This window comes from Nipponia nippon, unplaced genomic scaffold, assembly GCF_047370975.1.
Source record: "Nipponia nippon isolate SJK-2023a ecotype South Korea unplaced genomic scaffold, ASM4737097v1 scaffold_2, whole genome shotgun sequence".
Lineage (NCBI taxonomy): Eukaryota > Metazoa > Chordata > Aves > Pelecaniformes > Threskiornithidae > Nipponia > Nipponia nippon.
The window spans coordinates 59,506,227-59,530,897 of NW_028262336.1; the positions used below are offsets into that span (position 1 = coordinate 59,506,227).

General features: G+C 38.0%; 1 protein-coding gene across 10 annotated transcripts in view; it reads left to right on the forward strand.

Moving 5' to 3' along the window:
- The window catches only part of UBE3A (ubiquitin protein ligase E3A), a 54,240-nt gene that overhangs the window by 11,929 nt on the left and 17,640 nt on the right, over positions 1-24,671 (forward strand). For 5 of the 10 annotated variants that reach the window (XM_087756134.1, XM_087756139.1, XM_087756131.1 and 2 more), the window contains 5 exons: positions 4,052-4,198; positions 4,807-4,925; positions 8,391-8,435; positions 18,955-19,265; positions 23,214-24,469. In XM_087756134.1, coding sequence (XP_087612260.1) covers positions 4,906-4,925; positions 8,391-8,435; positions 18,955-19,265; positions 23,214-24,469 — 1,632 coding nt within the window. In that variant the 5' untranslated portion in view covers positions 4,052-4,198; positions 4,807-4,905. Of the gene's footprint in view, positions 1-4,051; positions 4,199-4,806; positions 4,926-8,390; positions 8,436-13,619; positions 13,837-17,547; positions 17,788-18,954; positions 19,266-23,213; positions 24,470-24,671 lie in introns of those variants that run through there. The other 5 variants (XM_087756137.1, XM_087756135.1, XM_087756136.1 and 2 more) reach the window with 3 other exon arrangements.

Here is a 24,671-nt window from a genome sequence, read left to right on the forward strand (position 1 = left end):
CAAGTGACAGTTAAGATCGAACTTAGGGATTTGGTGAATGTTCTACAATTTCCTCCAGGCCACTTGGTGCATCAGTCTCAAGTTATAAAAGGCCAGTTTGCCTATTAGTTGGCAGTTCCTTTTTTGAAGTAGTAAGCTAGCTAGAGTAGTTCTGAGGGCACGTTTTACTGCATAGATGACAACTGTCCGTTTCATGACGGTACTCAAAGTTATTCTGGAAATGTATCAAATTTGAGAAGAGCATTCATTCTTGGGAGTTTCAGAGGGATTCTTCAGAAAACATATAAAAGCTGTCTTTAGTTGTATCTTGAGAGATGGTTATTTTTAATTAAGCAATTCAGATTCTGGCACTGGAAGGTAAGGAGGGTCATGGTACTTCTTTTGTACAGGTGAATCACCCCATTTTCATTAGGTCATCTGTCAAAAAGAATCAAAAAAGTTTGGATCAAAGATTACTTGGGTGGAAACTTAAATTCTTTTGTAAAGGAAACATAAATTCTTAAAAATGCCACCTTGCAGGGCACCCATCAGTCAGTAAGGTCAATAAGAAGTCATAGTTTAAATAAGAAAAGTGTTCCTTCACTCAAGTATCTTCCTAGACCTCAGATGTTGGATGTCAGGGGTCAGATAGCTATGCTGAACACCTATACATTGAATAACATAGGGAAAGTAATAGGTATAGGAAATGCGTGTTAAGTGACAACTTTCAATTAAATGATATGTAGCTGGAAGTTTTTTGGCTTTATATTTGATTGGTGACAGATAGGTACTTATGTTCTCCATGGTGTGGCTTTAGGTTCTGGGTTTGGAAACTGGGGCCCTCTTCTTGGCTCATGTTTGTGATTCCAGACTTCCAAGACTAAATGAAATATGCAAAGAGATCTCATCAGGCTATGCAACAAAGTTGGGTTTTAGCCCCTTTTTTATGCACCTGAACTTGGTTTCTAACTTCTTATTCTTTCACTGATTTATTATTTATTTTCTTCTTCTTTTTCAGTTGGTAGGAACATTCTTTTCAGAAAATCCACACTTTTTTCACCTTAGAGAAATGAGTGTAGTCTCAAACTAGTGCATAAACATTGTTTATCCTGTTCCCTCTTGATGAATGCTACTCTATGCCGTACAGGGTTCTTCAGAGATATGGGTTGAAGGCATGAATCTGTGTATTGTCTTGCTGATTATAACAGGGGTTGCTGCAGTCCTGGTTGAATCTACGTCTTGTAAATAGTCACTAGGCAGATGTAGATGTGTCTGTGCTGGAGCCTGCCCAGTCCCAAAGAGCCTCTAGCAGCCATCTCAGATTTCTCAGACTTATTCAGAGGCACAAACTGCGTTTGATACCTTCAGCTGCTCTGTGTCTGTGAAAGCCTAAGCTGTAAGCCCTGCTAATCATGACAGTGAAGACCCGAGAAATCTGTTTGAGTAACTGTGCTCTAAGAATAAATATTTGTTCTGGGGCTGCGGTTGTAGGGTCTTACCTTCTAGAGAGTAAGTTATATCCAGAGGTATTTTGTAAAGGAATTCCTATGACAGAAAAACAGCTGGTTTAGGTCGGTTTCCTATTCTTCATAATCCTCTCTTCCAAAAAGTTAGTCTACTCATCAGTGTGGTTTCCCTTTCCTGATCAAGTAGTGTCCTTTGACTCTCTTACCGTTGGGGGTTTTTTTCTGCCTTGTTTGGATACACCAGTCAAAATGTCCTTTGTTCAAACTAGGTTCAGAATAAGGGATCTATGATGGCAGTCTCCTTCACCACCCACTCCATGTTTCAACATGCTGGACTCTTTGCCAGCAGACAGTACTCTGGTGATGCATGAATGAGTAAGGTTTTAGAAAAATGAATTCTTTCATCTGTGCTAGGAAATCCTTGCCAATCATATTCTGTCTCACAGGAGTGGCAGCGAGGATAGGTGGGGAAGGTAGGACAAGAAGGAGATAGAAGGGAAGATGATTTATTAAGATTTCTTGCATCTGGATTGTTGAAAAGTATCATGAAATTTTTAGACCCCGCTACAGTAAATCTAGCCTTAAGGTATCCTGTAGCAGATTAGAAATGCTGCAACTACCTGATTCAAAGCTCTGATCCACGATAAATTTAATTTGTAGATACAAATTTCACTGCAAAACTTAGATGGATTAACTTCAGCTCAGTGAGATTCATGCCGGTTTGAATACTGCCTCTCTTCATGGAGCTGCTGTAGATACTATGTTCGGTGGTGTGGTAAATCTGACTAACAGAGTTGGATCTGTGTCAGGCCTGGGCACAAACTTGTCTTCACCATGATTGTGGAGCTGCCATCTCAGTGTGTATTCTTTAACATTCCAAAACCTGGTGTTTTTTAATCCAGCACCAATACTTCATGTGTTCCTTCACTGCTGACAATCATGTTCATGACTTCTCCCATATGAAACAGCCTCAGGAAAACCCTGTTTTACTAAGGCTGCAGTCAGCCTGTTGTTGTCACATGCTTCTGTTTGAATGGAAGACTAGCGTAATTAGCTTTTGCCCATGGTCTGCGTGATACAGGACACAAGTCTAGGTAGGGAGTGATTGATTCGCTGCACTCCAGAACGTGAGCTGGTACTTCCAGCAGTCAGACAGAATGCGGGTGTCCCAACCAACGAGGCATTAGAGATTACACCACTGTCCTCTTTGACCAGCATACTAAAAGTTACTTGGGCAAAGAGCTAGAAGGGGTTTTAATTTCTAAATGCATTTTTACAGAGCTATTTCACATCAGTTCAGAAAGCAGCAAGAATTTAGATTCAACTTTAGAAGAAAGCACTGCCTTAGAACAGGCATCTGTTTCATTAAAGCTAAGGCTTGCCTGAAAGTGCACATTGTCAGGTCTTAAACAATCAGAATGCCATAAGCAGTGTTTTAAGGCTTCTTGGTTTTGCATCAGCATCTTGGTTTTTGCTGTTTGCTTTTCTGTACAGCTGATGGTCAGCAAGCATTAATTTGAAAATCTTCACCCTGTTTGTCATTTAATCTTGACAGATGAAGAACCTTTCCGACTGACTTTTATTCCTGTACTATGTTCCTGGCATTGTCTCAGTTAAACTTTGACAATTTACACATGTAAAACATAGGTACTAGAGAACCTCTGTTTTGTTTTGCAGGTTTTCGGTAGCCTGCTTCTTTTTTTACTTTCCTTATGTCAACTGCACTTGCGTTTAGATAAGAAGACTCAAATAGTACTGATGTTAAAATAATTAAATGGCACTTTTCCTACCTCAAGGAATGTACCCAATAAAACTAATAAGCATCATTCTGAAACTAATACAGATTTTGTTCCCTTGCAGAGTTTGTAGCAGAACGGCAAATTGTAGCAGAATGGCAAAAGTCAGCAGCTTTTCTGACAAACTTTAGAAAATCATGGGCCTTGCTTACTGATCAGTGATTTCGTATCTCTGACAAGTCAACAGATACAAATTAACATTGAGAATGCTTGATTGCCCATCAAACCTAAGACCTTACTGAAAGACTCTTGTCACAGGTTGGGCTGAAGCACAAAAGCTTTCTTTACTGAAACATTAAAGCTGTCTGATATGCTCTTAGTATTTGCACCAGATCGTTATGACTGCAGGTGTTGCAGAGAGCGGCAGGGGTGCCCTCAATAGCTCGCTAGCCTTTCTGCACCTTGCTTCTGTATGAGGCTTCTGCTGCACGGCAACCTACAGCTGTGGGGTTTCGTCTGGGTTAGAGCCACAGGAATAAACTTCTCAGATACTGTACAGAGGTCTGTCTTCATAGCTGCTGGCTGTTAGAGAAAGTAAGATAACTTTTTATTTACTAAGTACAGTTATAACATTTCAATTTTAATCAAAACTTTATATTAACAGAAAGTAAATAATGCTGTTTGTGATCCGAGTCTCCATCAGAAGCCTTTTTTCTTTACAGTCTTTGTCCAGTGCACCTAGGAGCTTGGGTGGGAGAGAGGATGGGGTGAACTGAGTGTTGAGGGTTATGTTTGGAAGTATTTTATCAGTTAACTTTAGTTTAGAGTAGATAATAGCAGTAGGTAAGAGACTAACTGGTTCCTTTTCAGCCATGGAAGTAATCAGCTGGGGTGGTCCCAGGGCGCTCTGGGCACGAGTATTGCTGAGTGATCATTGGCTGCCACCTGCGTGACAAAGTAAAGGACCAACCCTTCAATTTATACCGGTGGAGCCAGATCACAGGAAACAATTGACAGGTAAAATACACTTTTGAAAATTTAAGGGAGAGGAGAGAGTACATGTGGTGTAAATGGAGCAAAGAACCTAAAAGATTGGCCACAGATATCAAAGGTTGCTCCTCTGAAACCTTTATGTAGCTTCAGCTCACTTCATTTTGGGGAGAGGTGCACAGCAAAGTGCAAGTTACATGTTGCTCCCCTGGGAACATAGAGCCTCATTAGGAACCAGTATTAATTGAGTTGTAGCAGGGAAACAACTAACAGAATTTTATTGTAGTTAGAAATTACAGTTCATGTTTACGCACGTTTCCAAATCTTTGAATGCTTGTTGTCTTGACGTCTGGTGATTTTCACTGGTCCAAGAGATGGATTTTGGTTTTGTTTTTTTAGAGAGGCTAAAAATAAGTTGATGAATTTTCAAGTTCACCAGTTGAGTATACTGTAGTGAATTACTCTATAAGTCTTAGAATGCCATTCAAAAATGAACTAATTTTTGTGCAGTAGGTCTTAATCTCACAGATAAAACAATGCTTAGCATCAATATTTTTCTTCTGTTTTATGGTTTTAGTGGACTGGCTGAAAATAATTTGTAAGGACTTTTAACTAAATTATTTTTACTTATTTAGAGTTGTTAAGCTTATGCTTAGCCCAGCGTGATACAGGACTGGTGTGACAACTCGTTTTTAATCAGTGACTCAAAATTGTGATCACCCTGATGTCACCGAATGGCCACAGCTTGTAAAAGGTAAGCATAAAGTATATTGTGTTGTTTCTCAGGATCATTTTTAGTGTAATGTTTATTTTTAAAGTATTTCATTTGTATGGCTTGAAGTTAGTTTTCTAAATACTATTAAGGTGTATTGTTTGTTTTAGATAAGTCAGCTGGCAAAGTTGACTTACCCTCTTGCTTAGAGTGATTTCAAAGCTCCCTTAGCTTGTCCCTGTTTGCTTTTTAAAATATGAGCACTGTGGTGCTCTGAGGTATCCCTCGTAAGAGCAATATTATCACTTAAAAGTCTCTGGTGGTTTTTACTGTCACACTGAAATTCTGTATAAATTGTTTAGCGTACTTATTTAAGCAATTTGTTAAATTTTTTGGAAGCATTTGTCCAGGAGGCTTGATGATGATAAAATTCGTAGGCTTGCATACCTTTACTTTTCTCTCCTAGGGAGGTACAGTGGAGGTAAAAAGAGTTGCTTGCACAATGGAAAAGTTGCTCCCTGTGTTATTGGAAGTGAGCCACCATTTGAATTTGCTAGCTCATACTGCAGTATTCAGATTAGTTGGTGTCTTGTGATCAGTATCTACGATCTAATTCAAAGCTGAAATTTGTAAGAGCATTTGCTCTGAGATTTTCTCTGAACAGATCTCTTGTTTCAGATTTTAAGCATGAGGAAAGGATGTCTTGCCATACTATATAGTTGTTTTTCAGTACTGTTGCCTGCTTAGAGGAATAACAAGGTATCTTGTTTGTAAACAATTGGGTATTGCAGAATAAATAGCTTCTCAACAAACAACTACAATTCCTGTAATTAGATTGATCTTCCACGTTGTCTTAATGAGTACTGAAAGCTCATTTTATTTAGTGCTTACATTGTCATTTGAAACCTCTTAAAATCTGGTTAATAAGCGCATTAATAATTCTGCAAATCATAGTGGTGGTAGGTCTGCTCATATTGTGGAAAACAGTAAGCTGAAGGAATTTGATCCCTGTTTTCTGTAGAACCACTTACCTTAGAGGACCAAACCTTTTTTGACTCGGCTAGGTTTTATTTTTTGTGAGCTTCCCTGAAACTTTGTCTTCTCTTGCATCGTTTGTCTTATAGAAGAAACGGTTGTTGCAGAATAGCACGTACTGAACTGCACTGTCTGCTCAAAGCCCAGATAAAACTCACACAAATGATAAGGATAGGGAAAGATTTTTGGATATACTGATAGCTGTGTTTACATGACTGTACTGCAAATCACCAGGCTACCTTTTTTACGTGATAAGTTTAGATGCCAATCTGCTCTTATTCTGTATTTTTTCATACTTCTGTGTATTTTAAAGGCTCAAAGTGATTGATACTCTTGATGTTTTTGTTTTAATACCACTAGTTCACTTGTATTTTCATAGCAACTTAAAGCACTGCTCTTATGCAAAGCTTCATTGTGTTGTATTTCTTATGACTAAAAGATAGCAACCACCTCAAACTTCCAAGCTCTTTGCTATCAGTTTCTGAAGTCCTCGGTGTGAACAGAGGAGCTAGCCACTGCTATTTTTCCACTGGTCCTCAGGTTGTATGGCTTCTAGCACCTACATGCTTAGGTGAATAATTAGAAAAAAGGTTCTTTTCTCTCAAAGTATTTAGTGACTTGTTTTGGTCACTGGAGTTGAAGGGAAATGAAGTTTTGATTTGTTTTGCTGTTGAGTATTATTTTTGTCAGCAGCTATCTCATCGGTCCTGAACTTTAATGAGTAAGGGAAATGTCATTTGGAGGGAATAAATAGAGACGAAATTTTGGCACTGGCCAGTTCTTGTTATTTTCCAGTTAAAAGGTATTTGCATTTTAAGCATGAGTATAAAGTTAGTTGGGTAGTAAGTTCAGAATTCTGTCCCTAGTGTCAGTTGAATTTTATAACTCGGTGGAATATAAACAAATAACTTCCTGTGTTCTGCATCATCTGTCACTGCATAGTATCCAGCTAGCCTAGGAATTTTAAGTTGTCTGCCAGAAATGCTTTCTAGGCACTGGGCCTGTTAACATAGTACAGTTTGGTAAAATCCAGAAAGTTGCTAAGATCTGGTGTGTCAGTAAAGGAACTAAGATTTTAGTAGAGAATTCAGAGAACAGTCCAGGCTTTAATAGGAGGGACCATCCAGTAAGGTAGCATAATGAAACATAGAAAAAAAGGAAATGTTTCAGGCTACAGGTGGAGATTTCCAATAGTGTTTAGAGTAGTATAGACAATCATATAGTAAATAGAGAAATTCAGAAATTCCATTCCTATAAACAAAGATTTTTTCCCCGTAAAGCTATAGCAAAGCCTGCTTAGCTGTGCTAACTGAAGTCCCCGAGTAAACTCTGTTGAAACCTACAAAGTGAGTTCTATTTGCAGATTTTAGCTTACTTCTGTTTTCAGAAAGCTCTGTCATGAAAGACATTTTTGTTCATGTAAGCTACAGAGTTTTACTGTAATGGCTGTGCTCTATTACCACTACTCGTGCAATATAGCCAACGTGGCAGTTCTGGTCAACTGTACTAAGATTTATATGCAAGTGAAGGTTGGGTAAGATTCTTCAGGATATGATTTCAAGGCAGCTTAAGGTGATTGAAGTCAAAACTGCTGCATTTGTACTACCTTGTCTCCTGGCTCATCCGGCTACAAACTCTCACCTAGCTACAAACTCACCGGGTAGGGGGAGGTCCTGAAGGAAGGAAAAAAATAATCTGTTTAAAAAAAAATTAAATATTAACTTCTTGAATCAGTGCTGGCATAAGGAAGATGATGGGAATAAGGAGGAGCTAAATAGCTGTAACTTAGCCTACTTAAGTTAATATGGAACTATACCCCTTAATTTACAGAGTAATTTAAGTCAAGGGGGTTGTCAAGCTGAACACAGGTGCTGCTTGTGTGTTCAAAAATGCCAGGCAATAACACCTAATTCTGGATATTACTGGCTGACTTGTTGGCTAGAAGGAAGAAACAGAAAGCTGCCTGTGAGATTATGTCCGTAAATTCAAGTAGAGAGAGACATGAAATTTGTTTTAAGATTCTGTTGAGACCTGCTTCTGAGGTGCTGCTTCTTAGAGTTCAGCTGTGCAGAGAATCTGTTTGTAACAGTTGATCACTGATAAACTTTTGAGTATACGTTTTGGTTACAGAAGTGGTTATGAAGAATTAGCCCAGAACTGGTGCACTATGCAACCTCAATACGGAAGTACTGCCAGCAGAACTGTCCTCTAATGACTGCTGCTGTGTAAGCTGTGGGGAAAAAGTGTGGTCCTCCTTAGAGAAATTTGGCTGAATTATATTGTCAGGTTTTATAAACTGTCTTCTAGAGTTTGGTCAAACAAATTAAATGTGCAAGTGCATAAAAGTTGTTTCTTTTAGTGGCAATAATACATTATGGTCGCTTTCCACCTTTCCTAACTCTTCATATTGTAATATGAAAATTAAAATTAAAATAACAAACAATGCTTAAGGTTTTGTTTCTGTATTTGCAGATCACCAGGAGAACCTCACTCTGAAAACATTGAAACTAGCCGAATGTAAGTAAATGAGTGGATGAGTTTGGTATATCTTGTTTAAAAGCGTTTTGAACATACGTAACAGTTACTCTTGCACCTCCTTAAAAAAAAGAAGGCAAAAGCTGAGTAGAACTGTGAAATGACCTTAGAAAATTTCAAGTTAGTATTTTGCTACAGAAATATAATTTTAACCCTCTGTAGAAACTGATTCTTTTTTTTCTTTTCTTTTTTTTTTGGAGGGTGAATGAGTTGAAGGGAAAGTTCAGAGGTTCAATTTAACGTGAACCAGTAGATGGTAGCATAATACAGTGTCAGAAGTCTTCAGGCCTATATTCAGGCTTGACAGTAGGGGTGTAATTTCTACCTGCTATTCACTAACATTTTGCATGGGTTTGAAGACACTTCAGTACTAAGGCACAATACCTGCTAATACTTGTTGTGGCAGATGGGATGCTCAACTAAGAAGGAAAAAAAAAAAGAGGGTCTGACTTAATTTGGCAAATTTATGTACTAGTTACTTCTAGAAACAGAAAACTAGCTTTCTTTCACTAAACAGTGTTCATGTAGCATCTTGCTCACAGTTCTGAACCTTGTTTTGGTCTGTCTTCATTAGTCTAGAAGCCAAGATTCACTAGAAGCAAGATTGTGATAGGCTGAAATGTTCATTTCAGTTTCAAATTCAGAAGGGTTGCAGGAATGAGAGGACCATTTTAAAAAAAGAAAAAGGTTATTTGAGACTATTCTGTGAGTGAGCATTCTTTTCTAGCTATTCGAACTGTCCTGTCACAGAACTCAAATAGGGAAACCACAAACTCTGCTTTTCTGGCTTAGAGCATAAGTTCCAAAATAATAGAGGGAGCATAGCCAGTAGTTAGGGTACTGTCTGAGGCTTCAAAAGATCTGGGTTCATTTCTCTTCTACCACAAACTTCTTCCCTGACCTTAAATAGTCTCCTCCACACCCTCCCCCTAAGTGGTGTAGCATGTTACGCACTGTGGGCTGAATGCCAGTTTCAGGATGTTTTGCAGGGTAGGGACATAGTGTGAATTGCTCAAGGACTTCTCTGCTATAGCTGCCCAATGTGGGGAGGAGCAAAGCTGAGGTGGCCCCTCCACATTGGGCTGCGTACCTAACCTTAAAAGTGATGAGAAGGAAACAAGGAACGCTTTTACCGTGTGTTTTTAGCAATTCACTGCAGTGAAGTCTTTTCTTGCACTAGGAGGAGCATTTCTCCTGGGATGATGAATTTACTTTCCTCTCTCTGATGCTGTCTGTTACAGAAGTGCTGTCTAGCTGCTTTCTTGGGAGTACAGGTTGCAGGGATCCAGACCTGAGAGGTGACTGGCTGTTGCCACGTGGACACATGGTAGAGACAGAGGTTGCAGGGCAAAAACCCAGCCACAGTCTCTTCTCCTGCTCCAGTAGCAGCCCCTGCTGCATTATGTTTTATTGTTCCTGCAGCAAGCTGAGTTGTGTTCTTGTGTTTCCCTGGCCTAGCCAAATGGGAGGACTCGGGCTGTAGACTGGCTGTAGTCCACTCTGGGTATTGTCAGTTGGACTACTGCTTTTTACACGTTGTAAGGAAAGATGTGTCAGAAACAAGGATCTTGACTGGTGTGAAACAAAGACTTTATCAGGACCTATGATACATCAGAAGGAAAAGGCAGTACAACTATTTTTCCTTCTAGCAGTTTGACAGTTCTTTTTTTGTGTGTGTGTTTTATCTTCCTTAAAGCTGAACCTGAAAAACTAATCTACAGTAGCAAGCTTTTCTGTGTGAAAGCTGAATATTTTTTTGGCACAGAATGATGATCAGAGTTGCCCTGACTGTAGATTTTGGGTATCTGTCCAAGAGAGATGTAAGCCAGTCAAGCTGTAGGGATTCACAGATTTGTTTGAGTAATAGTTATATAGTATTAATGCATGGTATACTTGCAAAACTAAATTTTTTAAAACTGTATCACAATGTGATGTGTACATCACATATTACAGAGAATTTCTGCAAACCTGCTGCATAGTTGCTCTTGCCACATAAGGTGGAATGGCAGGCTGGGTAATACAGTGTGACCTGCAAGTCTACTGTGTAGCTAAAATAGTTACTATGTTACTTACATGCCTATAATTCATTAGTAAATGCAGGGACTTAAGCAAGTGTTTTGTTATTTGCACAATGAATGGTTAAGTTGTTTTTGCTCTGGTTGGCTGATATAATTGCTTTATTTGTTTCCATGTTTTGCATTGCAAAGCTTTATACCAAGAGCATAGTTACATATGTTTCACATGTGTGAATTAAAATAAATTGAAAAAAAAAAATCCACTGACTATTTCAGACTCTAATACAGCAGATTCTTCCATGGATAAGTCTTGCTTATCCCAAGCTTTTCAAATTTTGGCTCTATGCGTGACAAACATCTTGGTGCTAGTTCAGAGTCAGGAGTCTCTTTTCCTTAGCATTCATTCAAGTCTTTGAATTTTTAAGATCAGCATCTTCTCTTGTCTGCTCTTGTCAGAGGTCTGCATCAATTTTCAGCTTCAATTAGTGTAACTTTCTTAAAACCTCTTCAGTACTAGATTACATAATTTTTAATTGTTTAACTTCTTATCAGTTTGTGTATTTTCACTCTGTGTATTGTATGTTGTCACAAATCAAGGCAAAGGTTTGGGAACTTCGATAGGACGGCTTTCTGTGCATTCATCTTTCCTTCTTTCTGTTTTGTAAGGATGGGATGCTTTGCAATTTTGAAACTTGTCTCTCTCTTTTTTAAAGTCATTGAGCACCCCTCCATTTAAAGTGTTGTTACAGTTAGTTGATATATAGTCATCTCACATTGGAGTAGATTTGATAGCTGGTTTGTTTCCCTTGAAAGAATGGCAAAATAAAAATTCTGCAGCAGCCTCAAAATATGCCAGAAAAACAAATTGCAACCATTCCAAATATATATAGTAACTGTATGAGTATTAGTGTTTCATGATACATACTTTCAGATGCCATCCTAGTGCTTTCTAGATATAGAATGCCTTAAATTACTTTCCTCATAGCCGGAAACACAGGTGGGTTTGCATAACATAACCATGGGACATGCTGATCATGGCCTCTATATCAAACCATGCCACATATAGGTATTTTTGTGGCATTTGCTGCTTGTTTTATTGCCATTCTTGGAAGGAAAAGATGTAAGAAGTATCTTTATGTACACCTGCAGCCTTGCACTGTATTCTACTGTGATCTGTCTAGGATTAATTAAAAAATTTCTTCTCAGAGCCTCTTGCAATGCATCATTTAGCCAGGCAGTGATTCCCTTGAGGAAACTTCATCAGTCAATACAACTGCATTGACTCTACTCAAGAATTATTACTTTCTTAAACTTAGCAACTACTTAAGTTACAATTAAGTGTCTGTTTTACCTTTGCTTCCAAGAGCAAAAGCACAGTAAGATAAGTTGAGCAAATTTTATAATGATTTGCAAGAAAAGGAATTCCAGATTTTGCACTAGAAAATAGAACTGAAGTGAATGTATTGTAGACCTTGGTTCCCATGGAGCTTGGAGGATGCTGTAAATTTACTGGTTAAAAATAATTTAAAAAAAGAAGGCTTAAAGAGGAGATATTTTGCTCTGGAGCTGTCTAATCCACAAATGCTAGACTGTTCTTAAACTGGAAACTCAGGTGTCTTATGATCCATGTTATTTGCACTTAGTTTCTGTGTGATCATGGTCATCCTTCTAGGACAATGTCATGCAGAAGGAAGGCATAGTAAAAGAATGCTACCATGGAAACCTAACTTAAAAATATTCTGGAGTTCTTAACTTGAAAACAGAGTTGTGTGATTGTCTCTTTCCTGTACTTGGCCTCTTTTGTTCAAGTTATACAAGAAGAGTACAACATTGATCAGCATTTAGGTCTCTTATCTGCAGGTCAGTCTTACATGTTGCAATGGTCAGTCCTCTTCTTATATCAGTATTTTTGTCTGAAATAGTTTTTCTCTTATATCATGCTTTCTACTGAAACACTCCAGTGGTCCAGAAGTAGACAATCAGAATCAGTGTCTCCAAATTACTGTCTGTATCTTTTGATATCTCACTGCAGTGGTAATATTAATCTCCTTTCTTTGGTTGGGCTGCTGATCAGAATACAGTGTATAAATTTCATACTTGACAAATTTAAGCTTGTTCGGTAGAGTACAACATGAAGTTTAATTGTATTTGCTTGAGTGCCAGGACCTCTTTAACCACGGGAAGACAACGTGGAAGGTACTAAACAATATGTATTTTAATGAATATTTTATCAAATATTAAGCATTTGTTTTGTCCTGAATATAAGACAGACTGAAGGATTCTGGCAAGTATGTGAAGTCACTGTCATTTAATTTCTTTCCAATAAAGACAAAGTTGGTCGTCTTGTGGCCTCATAGCCAGTACAGAGTATTAGAGTTTAGGGCTCCTTACTTGATAACTTAAAACAAAATTTGGAGAACTGTTGAAATATTTTGTGTGATTAGATGTGATTATTCTTTGTAAGTTTAACAGCTGATAACAATTGTGTACTTTTTTCTTTAAAATATTAAGAATAACAAATTTGTTCAAAGAGAGTGAGATCTTATAAGTTTATAGTCAGTTCTAAACTTAGTAATAAGTTTATTCCAGCAGTAATTCAAGTTACTTTTTCTTTGTAGTTAAATGAATTTATGGGCTTTTTTGAGGGCTATATTTCTCCCTGCCTTTTCAAAAGGTACTGATTCTGTAAATGTGAGCATAGTATTTAAAAAACAGTCAAGTATGCTTACAGTCATTACCATTTACATATGTTGACTGCTTACAATAATTGCTGAATAATTGTTTCCCCATAATCAGTTATTTAATGGCTTCGGCCTGCAATGTTTGGGGCGAGGGGGATTGGGGATTTTTCTTGGGTTGAAAAGCCAGGGTATAATTGATACATTATTCATCTCTGTTTTTTGGCTAATTGAATGTTGGAGGGATCAGATAGGTGACAGGGCACAGCGTGCCTTCTTAAGAAGATAGCAGCCAGGGTATGAAACCAGGTGGTCTGTGGAATGACGTTATCTCTGTAGAGTCCTGGAGCTAATAACCTGGAGAGGAAAGGGCAGTAATGAAGGGTGCTTTTCTAATAGGACTGTAGCAAGGTAATTTGTCTGTGAGACAAGACAGATACATGCTGACCATGTTCTTCACCCCCTCTCTCTAGCCGTCTTTCTGCATTGCTCCATAAAGCCCGGACAACTCTTCTGTTCTCAGGTTCGCCCTTCCTGAGGAGGTGCCGTGCCTGACTTTGTCAGCACACGACGTTCCCGGAGGCAGAGTGGATCTAGAATCCGTGGTGGGGCGGGAGGCCCCGTGGGTGAAGGCAGTAGGGTCCAAGGGAGTTCCCAGCTATCAGGGCCCACTACGCTGGAAAGGAGGAGGTTTGGAAAATGCGAGCTCCGTGTGCGTGTGCATTTGCAGACGTACGTTCGCTGGGGTGCCAGGGGCCAAGGCGGGCAAAAGGTTACAACACTGCTGGATCAGAGGGCTCGGCTCCGGCTCTGGGCGCAGCATTTGGCAGTTTGGGCACGCAGGCCGCTTCAAAAGGGTCTGTGCGGGCAGTGCTTCTACTGGAAGCTTGTCTTCTCTAGCACTGCTCTTCTTGCTCTAACTAAACAGAAAACCAACACACAAGGTTTGAAACTGAAACGCTCAGAAAGCAGTATTTAACTTCACAAAGATGTCCATCTGTAACCCATGCTTTTTTTTTAACAGCTTTTGATCTGCTGGTCATCTTATTTCCACAGTGTAGTATAATTGTTGCAGATGTATGCTCTTTATGCTCTTGCCTGTTAAGGCATATACTGAAAGTTGTTTTGCTGTTAGTACTAAAAAAACTGGTCCCTGTTTTTTTCCTATCCAAAAGACAAACATAAATTTTCCTCTAGTTTCCATGCACATTAATACTTTTGTTGGGGCTTTTTTGTGTTGAGAAAGAAAACAGCCTATGAATGTTTTGGTACTTCTGAATTCCTAATGGTTTTGTTAAAACAGACTATTGTAAATTTCCACTTACTAAAATTGGCCATCTTGGAGCAATGTGAGACTTCTGTGTAGAAATAACATGAAAGTTGTGTAGCAGACACAAGCAGAATCCATTCAGAAATATGTCATTTCATACTGATATTGCCAGACAAGTATGAAACCTTTTGGTACACTTAAAGCAAAAATGATGCATTTATGCAGATATTTTTAACTTCAGGCAAGTGTTGAAACTTTGATAAAAATTCTTTGCTCTGAATTCTTTGCTTTGAATGATATGCTTCAGATTTTTCTAAAATTCCTTAAATGTTTAAACATCTGATTTTCTCTGTTGCAAAAGTTTCCTTTATGTAGCATTTCTCTGTATTTAGTTTAAGATATTGGGAAAATACAAATTAGATGCTGTTCCATGGGAACTTTTGAACCAGTGCATTTAATCCCTTGTTTTGTATGTGGTTTAGATATTTAAAAGCTACTTAACGACCCAAAATGCAGTCCAATGCACCTTTGTCTTAGTATCTAGAAAGGCAGAGGCTCAGTGGTGTACGTTTCTAGTGATACTCCACAGTTTTGGCAGCATTTCAATTACAATGCAAAGTACTTATTATCTGGCTTTTTATTAGTTAAAGAACAATTAAAAAGTCTAAAGGTGTTCTTTTTTCTTAAGTACTACAAAAGTAAGTCAGTGAATACTTTTTTTTTTTTTAAATGGAAAACTGTGCTTGTGAAATTGTTGAAGGAAGGAAGTCGATGTCTATTTTAGATGCCTCTGCCCCTCACTGAAGTAGTGAGTCTTGCTTGAGGAGGTTATACAAGGCCCACTGTGTGGGAAGTTACCCTTGAGGCTTCAGAATATGCCTGTGATATGTCTGTAAAATGTTTACAACTGCAGCCATACCAGTGCAGTTTCATACTTGGATGTGCAACAGCAGTGTGAGTCTTTGCAAACATATATGCAAGTCAGTCACTGCAGCCTTAGCCACACTAGAAGGTATCTGTGTGCTAATGTACAGTGAACTAGTGATTGAGTTCATAAGGGACCATTTACTCTTCACTAGATCCCTGTATAGGAACTTAAAGGGAGCTGCAGTCTTCACTGTATAGCGTGAGCTAAGAATAGAGGGGGGGTTTGTGTTACCTTGCTTGATGAACCAGTTTTAATGCCTCAAGCTAAGAACTTAAGTTTTCTACATGCTAAATGAGCAGGGGAATGTAGAAAGAGATCAAGTTGTCACCTCTGGAGAATGGAGAAGGTATGCTACACTTTTTTTCTGAATGATATAGAAATGTGGACTGTTGGCACTGGACAGTGACAATAATCCCTCAAGTACCCCAATGGGAATGTGGTATGAAGTATCTTACTGTTCTGTAAAATCACACATTGGCTTCCATGGAACTGCGTTCTCTGTAAGTGCTTTGATGGATGGACCTCAGAAAGGGTAGCTCTTGATGGAAGGCTTGGTAAATTCTGTTCTACCTTCTTAGGTCTGTATCCTCACTTTAAGTCTCCACCTTTTTTATTTACTTAAATAATTTATCTGAGGCTGTGTCAAAAGTCTGTGGACTAGCTGCCAGGGAAAGGTGGGGGGGAAATTCTAATACTGTTGTATTCTAGTACCGTTGTACATTGTATTGTTTGCTTCCATAGTTGATTTTTAAAAAAAAAAAAAAGGTAGAAATTCTAACTTTCAGTCAAACCTTCCATCTCTAATAGAATTTCACAGAACTTGAGTCAGTGAGTCTGTGGCCATGAGTCAAAATGAAAATGTTTGTACCAACAGCATTATTATAGGCACGGCACAGTTTGAGAAGTAATTGGTAGTTAAAATTAGAAGCAAAAAGACTTGAGTCCCTCAGAAGTTAACTGTTAGAGACAAGTCTAAGCTTAGCTTTGTCTCCTGGCATCTTGGATACGACCTGATTAAAGTGGAGTGTTGTTTAATATAATAAAATGTGTTGTTAGTGTATCGGTGTTTATACATTGAAATAACTTTATTCAAACTAGATGTTACGTAAGCTAGAAAGGTGTGCGTGCTTCTTTAAGACTGATAATTTCTCCAGTTTGAAAACACAAATTCTTTCTTCTTAGGGAATTGGTCAGCTTTTCACAATGTATTTAATCTGAATAACAACTCCAGCTGCTTTAGGTAAATAAATAAGTACACATACACCCCCCTCCCTAATATATATACACTTAGAATATCTGTGAGAAATAATCCATATAACATTCGTAGGTGTATTACATAGGTCAGAAAACACCAAAATTATGGCAAAGACCTTGTGATCTACATGTAGACTGCAATGGAGAAATAAGATGGAAGGAAAATGCAATGAGGAAGGATAAAGTTAAAATGACAATGTGTATATGAAATTACTGCCATTTTTTATGTGCTGTGGAAAACATGGTCAGTGACAGAGGGGGCGGAAAATTAAAGGAACAGTAAGTTTCAGCTTGGGTTGGAAAGAGCTTTCATAAAGGCATCAAGGTGATGCATAGGAGAGACTGCAAGAGGAGTAAATAAAGAGCATGTTGGTGAAGACAGGTGGCCATAGCCCAGGTGTAAAAATTCAATATTAACAAAGAAAAGCTTTCACATGATATACTTATCTGCTTACAAATGACAATGTTTCACACTGTAAATCTGAAGGTCTGGAATGATTGAAAGTCAAGAATGATCAAAGCACAAAATCTTGGCATTCAGAAATAGATGTCTATGAAATCATGTACTGGTCTAAGCTGTATTAAAAAACTGTTAGTTTTTTAAAGTCCCTGTACTAAAAGCTGAAGTATTAAAGACGATCAAAAAAACTTAAATTTTTATATGTATGTGGAGAGAGGCAGGTTTTCCTAAGTCCACATATAAAAATTGGAAAGGCTAGAACTCTTTACTTGGATCAGAATACAACTATTCCCTGTTTATACAGTAGTGGTTTTGATGGTACTGCTGGTGCTGCTTTATTTTTTTTTTATGGTCTTCCACCTCTGTCTTGATGTGCCAGGGAAACCTTTCTCTTCAATTTTTTCTGTCTTGGAACTCACTGGGGCATTTGGAAGGTCAGGTAGACATTGAGGTAATGGTTTTCTTTGTAAGAAATATTTTCTTCTCTAGGATGATGAGATCTTGAAGAGTGAAAGGGAAGGAGCAAAGGTGTTATTGCTGAATAATAGTTACTTTCAGAACTTGAGGACATTTTCCCTTCTGAAGCAGCTGCATTGAAACTCTGATACTTAACCAGCCAGTATTAACAGCTAGGTGCAGCAAGTGCTGAGTAGTACCAGTGGGTCTAGCACTTCAGTTCTCAAGTGCTTGTTTTATGCAGAATCTCTGCATGCATCAGCATCCAAAAAGGTAACTTTAATACCACAATTTCTGATGAAAATCTTCCTTCCCGTGTTCTAATCTTTACAGTACTGTATCACTAAAGTTAGGTAAAAAGCCTGAATGTTATAGCTAATCAAAATGTTTGAAGTGTTTCATAGTTGATATTTTTCATTAATAACTTGTTTAATTCATTAATAACTTGTAACATGAAGTGAAGTTTTGGGGGTTTCTTTCCAAAATGTGGTGAAATATGGTACTCTTGGTGCTGTCTGCAGCTTCTTCTGTCCCAATTACCTGCAGCTTTCTGGTGATTTCTTTACCATTTGCATGTTTCTGTAAAAGTCTGTGACCTTATTAATTGGCCAGTTAAATTTTCTTGTGTTTGTATATATAGTACTGAGCACATTGACTTGTACAGCGATACAGTTGTAATTCTTCAAAATACATACTTGCCATGTATAATTGCAGGAGAAAGAGGAGGATTTGGTGAATAGCTTTTTTTGGAGAACAATATACCTTATTAAGCTGAGGAGACACATATTCAGCCTTGAGCTCATCTTTAATCATGGTTTTGTTGTCAGTTTAATTAACCAAGGAATATTTTTCCTACAGATTTAAATAGACTAAATATCAGATAACTTGGTTACCTGGAATCTTCTTTTTAAAAAATGGTTTAAATTTTTAAAGGGTCTATATCCAGTTGGTGTAGTATTGATAGTATTACTAAATAAATGCCTGGATCATTTGTATTTCATGCCTCTTCCTTCTGACAGTGGCAACCATACCTCAGTACTATACATCAGACTCAATCACCTGTATGAGATCCAGTTCTGTTTCACTTGCAGCCTTGCTTTGCATCTAAATTGCTCTCTCTTTCAGTGACAATTGAGATTGTTCAGAACTGAACAAGATTGTGTCCATTGTAACACTAGAATGTAAAGCTGAAAACTCTGCATAAACAGGATTTACCTTTCAGTTGCATAGGACCCACAAATTAAATTGTGTGTTAAATATATTTGCATTTGTCAAGGTGAGAATCCTGTGTTTAAAAAAATCTCCTGATGTGTCCTCTCTGATACAGAAATCTTGTGTTTCAGTGCCTGACTAATCTCTGCCTTGCTGATGCTTTTGAATGAGCTTTGTATGTGAAAGCTCTACTAATCCTTGTACTTACTGTTTGAATGTTTGCTACAGGAAGCGAGCAGCTGCAAAGCATCTAATAGAGCGCTACTACCACCAGTTAACTGAGGGCTGTGGAAATGAAGCCTGCACGAATGAATTTTGTGCTTCCTGTCCAACTTTTCTCCGTATGGATAACAATGCAGCAGCCATTAAGGCCCTCGAGCTTTATAAGATTAATGCAAAACTCTGTGATCCTCATCCCTCCAAGAAAGGAACGAGCTCAGCTTACCTAGAAAACAATTCCAAAGGTGCCCATAACAATTCCTGCACTGACAGAAAAATGAACAAGAAGGAAATGCAAGGCCCAAGAGATGACTTTAAAGGTAAGATATTATTTTACAATTTTCCTAAAATAAAATGCATTTAATATGCACGAGTATAACCCTATAGAATTCACTGTGGTGGTATTCTGCTGACTTCTTAAGTAAAATACAATATTTGGCAATCAGGTATTTTACTATGGATTCTGAAAAATGGCTGGATTAATGCTGAACACTGATTCCAAATCTGGATCTTTACCACATCTCTATTAAAATCCATAATGCATTTGTTGCCTTCTGAGATTACAGGGTTTGCAAATATGGAGAGTTTTTTAAGTGCTGTTGTATGACTGTTTTAGTTTCCCTAGTTTCATAACTCTTCTGTAGTCAATGGGTTAAAAAAAGCTATACTTTAACTAATTCCAGATTCTGTGTTAAGAAACTTAACAGATGAACAAAAAATGATACAGTGGATGATGGGCAATACATCTACCAAGCTCAAAAAAGTTTAAGCAAAGTGATTTCTAAGCCAGTGTACAAAAATGAAATACTGTTCTGTATGTCTTTTCTGACTTCTGTTTAGCTTTTCAAACTCTCTAGAATAGTAAATACATACTACGAGAATAATTTTAGTTGTCATCAAAACCTGTGCAAACAGAAATCACAAACTAAATGAAATGAAAGCCGTTAACCTTTGAGAAACCTTTGAGCAGACCTTTTTTAAATACCATTGCAGTAAGTGGTTATAAACACAGAAGTTCAGATTCGTTCATTTTAGGTAAAGAAGGTGAAACTGTTTACAGCAAAGAATTAAAAAGGCCTGTAGAACCAGCAATAAAGCATAGCACTGTGTTATAAGGGACCTAAGACGCTCCAGTCAATACCTGCATCAGTTTGTTCTTTATCTGATGCAAGGATAAACTTGTCCCCAAATTATTTATGATCTGAGTAAGCAAAGAGGCAAAACAGTAGGGTGAGGAGAGGGGAGCCAGTGTAGTGTTAGACAGACAAGAGGCTCATTAGGTCTGTTTTATGATTTGTCTCGTAGTTTTGGGTGTTTTTAATGGAGGTGTGCACGTACAGGATTTTCCTCCTTCTCCCCGACCCTACTGTCCTCTCTCCCCAAAACAGATATCTAAGAGTTTTCTCAGCCTATCTCCAGAGACAGTCTGTTGTCTAAAGCAATGACTTTTCTGTCTTCTGACTTTATCTGTTGCAGCATCACAAGTATTGACCTGTCTTTAGCTGTATGGACAGAGAGCATTAATGTGTTCTTAAAGCCCATCTGAGACTCTTAGTTACCTCTGGAACTGGATGATGTCTAAGGAATCCAGCGCTCTGAAATTTTTTAAGGTCCATCTGCAGCAACAGTTACTGGGAAAACTGCAATTAAGTTTAAGAAAGCCAAGGAAAAGGATGCGCAGCTTGCTTTTATGCTTGACATAGGATTGAAAGTTCTAAATAAATTGAAAGAAATGCCCTTGAGAAAGAATTATTTAAATTACTTTGCTCTAGTGCTAAGCTGTAAGACTGTTACCTCAGGGAAAAATGTATCTGGAGACCATTGGCAGCATCTCAGTAATATCTAGAGATGGCAGTCCAAAGAGGAAAGAAATAGAGAAATTGCAAACACATAAAAAGCATGGGTTTCAAATGTAGTCATATAGAGACAGAGCGCCATTTCAAAATCAGTGTTACAATTACCTGGGAAGCTATTTTCAACTTCCGTCACCAAAACATTAAATTGGGAACAGAGAAGGTCAGTAGACAGGCAGTGAGCACACAATCATAACAAAGTTTCTATAAGAGATAATGAAAAGATAATTAATAAATTTGCTAATTAGGGAGCGTGTTGGCAATATATAGATCACATGCAGTCTTTTTCACAGTCAAGGACCACTGTTAAAAGCTTGACTTCACGTACAGATCTGTCATGGAATATTACTGAGAACAAGATCTGAGAGGAGATAAGTTTACTTCACTGGATCGCTTAGTTGCAATAGAAAGGGTGAGAGGAGAAGGCATGTAAAAGCTCACATACTCAGACACAAGTCACCTAAAATTGACTTGAGTTAGAAGAAAGCTTCACTTATGTTTGTTTTGCTCCAGCTGTTCTCACTGCTGTAAAGTAAAAATGGGGCAGACCTTTATGGCAACTCAGACGATGGTTACAGGATATGACTTAAAACTGTTACGAAACTGCTGATGGTAATACTAAATATTTTAACTGGAAATAGCATATGGTTTGTTCCTTAAATACTAAAACCTGTAAAAGAATGACTGGGGAATTCCTGTCGTAAGTATGGAAATCTGAAATGTGTTATATTGTTATATCGTCAACTTTACTGATAATTTTTATGCTGTGAATAAGCTCTGCAGTCCAGAGTCAGTGAACTTGAGGCTATGGTCCTCACTTTGAGGAGCTATGGAACAGCATCTGTATCGCAGTTCAATTTCTTTTAGGCAAGTTGAGCATGCACTGCAACAGATAAAAATAGGAGATGTTGCACTAAGCTTGAATCCTTTCATAATATTTTCACGTTTTTTTTTTAACAGAACATTTTAGTTTTGAAGCTTTTTCACTGTCTTCAGATTGGTTGGAAGTCAATCTCAGTAGCCTGACATAAGCTTAATCTTTCCTGTGTTTTGTGCTCCAAGAATGGCTTGGGGCTCTGCGAAAATCAATAGGTTGTCTGTCTTTGCATTGTTCAGTTTGTATTTTTAATTTGATGACTGCTTGGAATGAATGTTAGTGTAGGCAGTCACATTTCAAAATACTTTAACATATAACTGTCTTTATTAAAATGATACGCTTCCTTCTTTCTGCAGAGCTAGTTCTAGCATGGTTGATGAACACAGTGCTGTGATGTGTGGTTTTTAGATCTCAAGAGATGCTATTAAACAGATTCAGTTTTAGTTCTAAATTACGTGTCAGTTTAGAAGAATCTGCTTAAACTAGAACGTCTTTTCAGGGTCTGATCATGTGGTAATCCTACTCTAAATCATCACCTGATGTGAAAGCACCTGTGGGTTCTGTTTGAGAAGAAGCATAGAAAGCTATAAATAATGTTTTCTCCTCATTTCTAAAGAAAAAGGAAGATTTCAAATAACAAATGGACGACCAAATGACTTCTTTCATATCAGGGGCTTGGGGCAGGGGGAGAACAGGATCAGGGGCTTGAGGCAGAGGGGGAACAGGCAGGTATTTGGAGCCCATGGAGGTGATGTGTGTACACCAGCTTGGTCATCTGAATAGCACGTTGATGAGTGTACTCAAGTTGTTTATGCCAGTGAGGCCAAATGTACAAAGAAATAACCCACATGCCCAACTGTGCCTGTAATTTAGAAGGCAGCATAAATTTCTGAGCATGTATTGCGGGTTTTGGGGATGATTTTCAGGCATCAGTTTGGTATAAAAACAGTGCAGAAAGCATTAAAAACAGAAATAAGAAATCTTATATTCTCGTTAATATACAACAAAACAAATTCTTGAGTTTTTTCTTCAAGATCTGCTTTTAAGGGAGAAAGAGTGTGAAGTCCATATGCATGTGCTATGTTTGAAAAAAGAGGTTGATGTAGTTTAGTTTGTGTATAGTTTAATCACTTATGCATTAACTGTGCAGATTTACCAGAGGACTGTATTGTCACACAGTCTTATTCATTTAGTCTTCTAAAGTTTAAGCATCTTACTGATTGATTTAGTTGCTCTTGTTTAGATGATACAATACTGTTAACTACCAAACGTAGTTAATTGGCTGCAAAACAGTTCTACCATTGAGCATGTTCTCCGATCAACATCCATGAATAAAATATTTTATAAAACCATAGTGAATGAAATCATGTTTCTTCAAGCCAATGAAATGATAAGTGTCTTGAATTTATCCAGCACTGACACTGTTTTTTAGTGTTAATGATGATCATGATACACAGATTTCTTGAGTAGAGCAAATTAAAAGTATTTTAACTTTTTAATTTTTATCTTAATAAAATTAATATTTTATCTTTTTATAGATGTGACTTTTCTAACAGAAGACAAGATATATGAAATTCTTGAACTATGTCGAGAGAAAGAGGATTATTCCCCTTTAATCCGGGTGATTGGGAGAGTATTTTCTAGTGCTGAAGCATTGGTACAGAGTTTCCGAAAAGCCAAGCAGCACACCAAGGAGGAGCTCAAGTCTCTTCAAGGAAAGGATGAAGACAAAGATGAAGATGAAAAGGAAAAAGCTGCCTGTTCGGCTGCTGCTATGGAAGAAGATTCAGGCGCATCGTCATCTTCGTCGTCAAGAATAGGTGATAACACACAGGGAGATAATAACCTCCAAAAACTAGGCCCGGATGAAGTGTCTGTAGATATTGAAGCAGTCAGACGGGTCTATGATAGATTACTTTCTAATGAAAAAATAGAAACTGCCTTTTTAAATGCACTTGTGTACTTGTCACCTAATGTGGAATGTGACTTGACTTACCATAATGTGTACTCTCGGGATCCTAACTATCTGAATTTGTTTATTATCGTTATGGAGAATGGCAATCTTCATAGCCCGGAATATCTGGAAATGGCTCTACCATTGTTTTGCAAAGCAATGAGCAAACTACCCCTTGCAGCTCAAGCAAAACTGGTCAGATTGTGGTCTAAGTACAGAGCAGACCAAATTCGGAGAATGATGGAAACATTTCAGCAGCTTATTACTTACAAAGTCATAAGCAATGAGTTCAATAGTCGTAACCTAGTGAATGATGATGATGCTGTTGTTGCTGCTTCAAAGTGCTTGAAAATGGTTTACTATGCAAATGTAGTAGGAGGGGATGTGGATACAGATCATAACGAAGAGGAAGATGAAGAACCCATCCCAGAATCAAGTGAACTAACTCTTCAAGAGCTGTTGGGTGAAGAAAGAAGAAATAAAAAAGGTCCTCGAGTGGACCCACTGGAGACTGAACTTGGTGTTAAAACTATAGATTGCAGAAAACCACTTATCCCTTTTGAAGAATTTATTAACGAACCACTGAATGATGTTCTAGAAATGGACAAAGACTACACTTTCTTCAAAGTAGAAACAGAAAATAAATTCTCTTTTATGACCTGTCCCTTCATATTGAATGCTGTTACCAAGAACCTGGGTTTGTATTATGACAATAGAATCCGGATGTACAGTGAAAGACGGATAACTGTGCTCTACAGCTTAGTTCAAGGACAGCAGCTCAACCCTTATTTGCGACTTAAAGTGAGACGTGATCACATCATAGATGATGCGCTCGTCCGGGTAAGTCATGCAGCAACATGGAACTTAGGTTTGTTGGTTCTGACTAGTGCAAACTACGTGGGCTTTGACTAACTGAAAAGGACTGCGTGTGAGTGCAGTGTTTTACGTACTAGATTTCCTCTAGAAGAAACTCAAATAGCTTTACCATATTAAGTTTGAGTGATAAGCGTGCTGCTGAAGATTTGTATGTTCAGCAGAACCA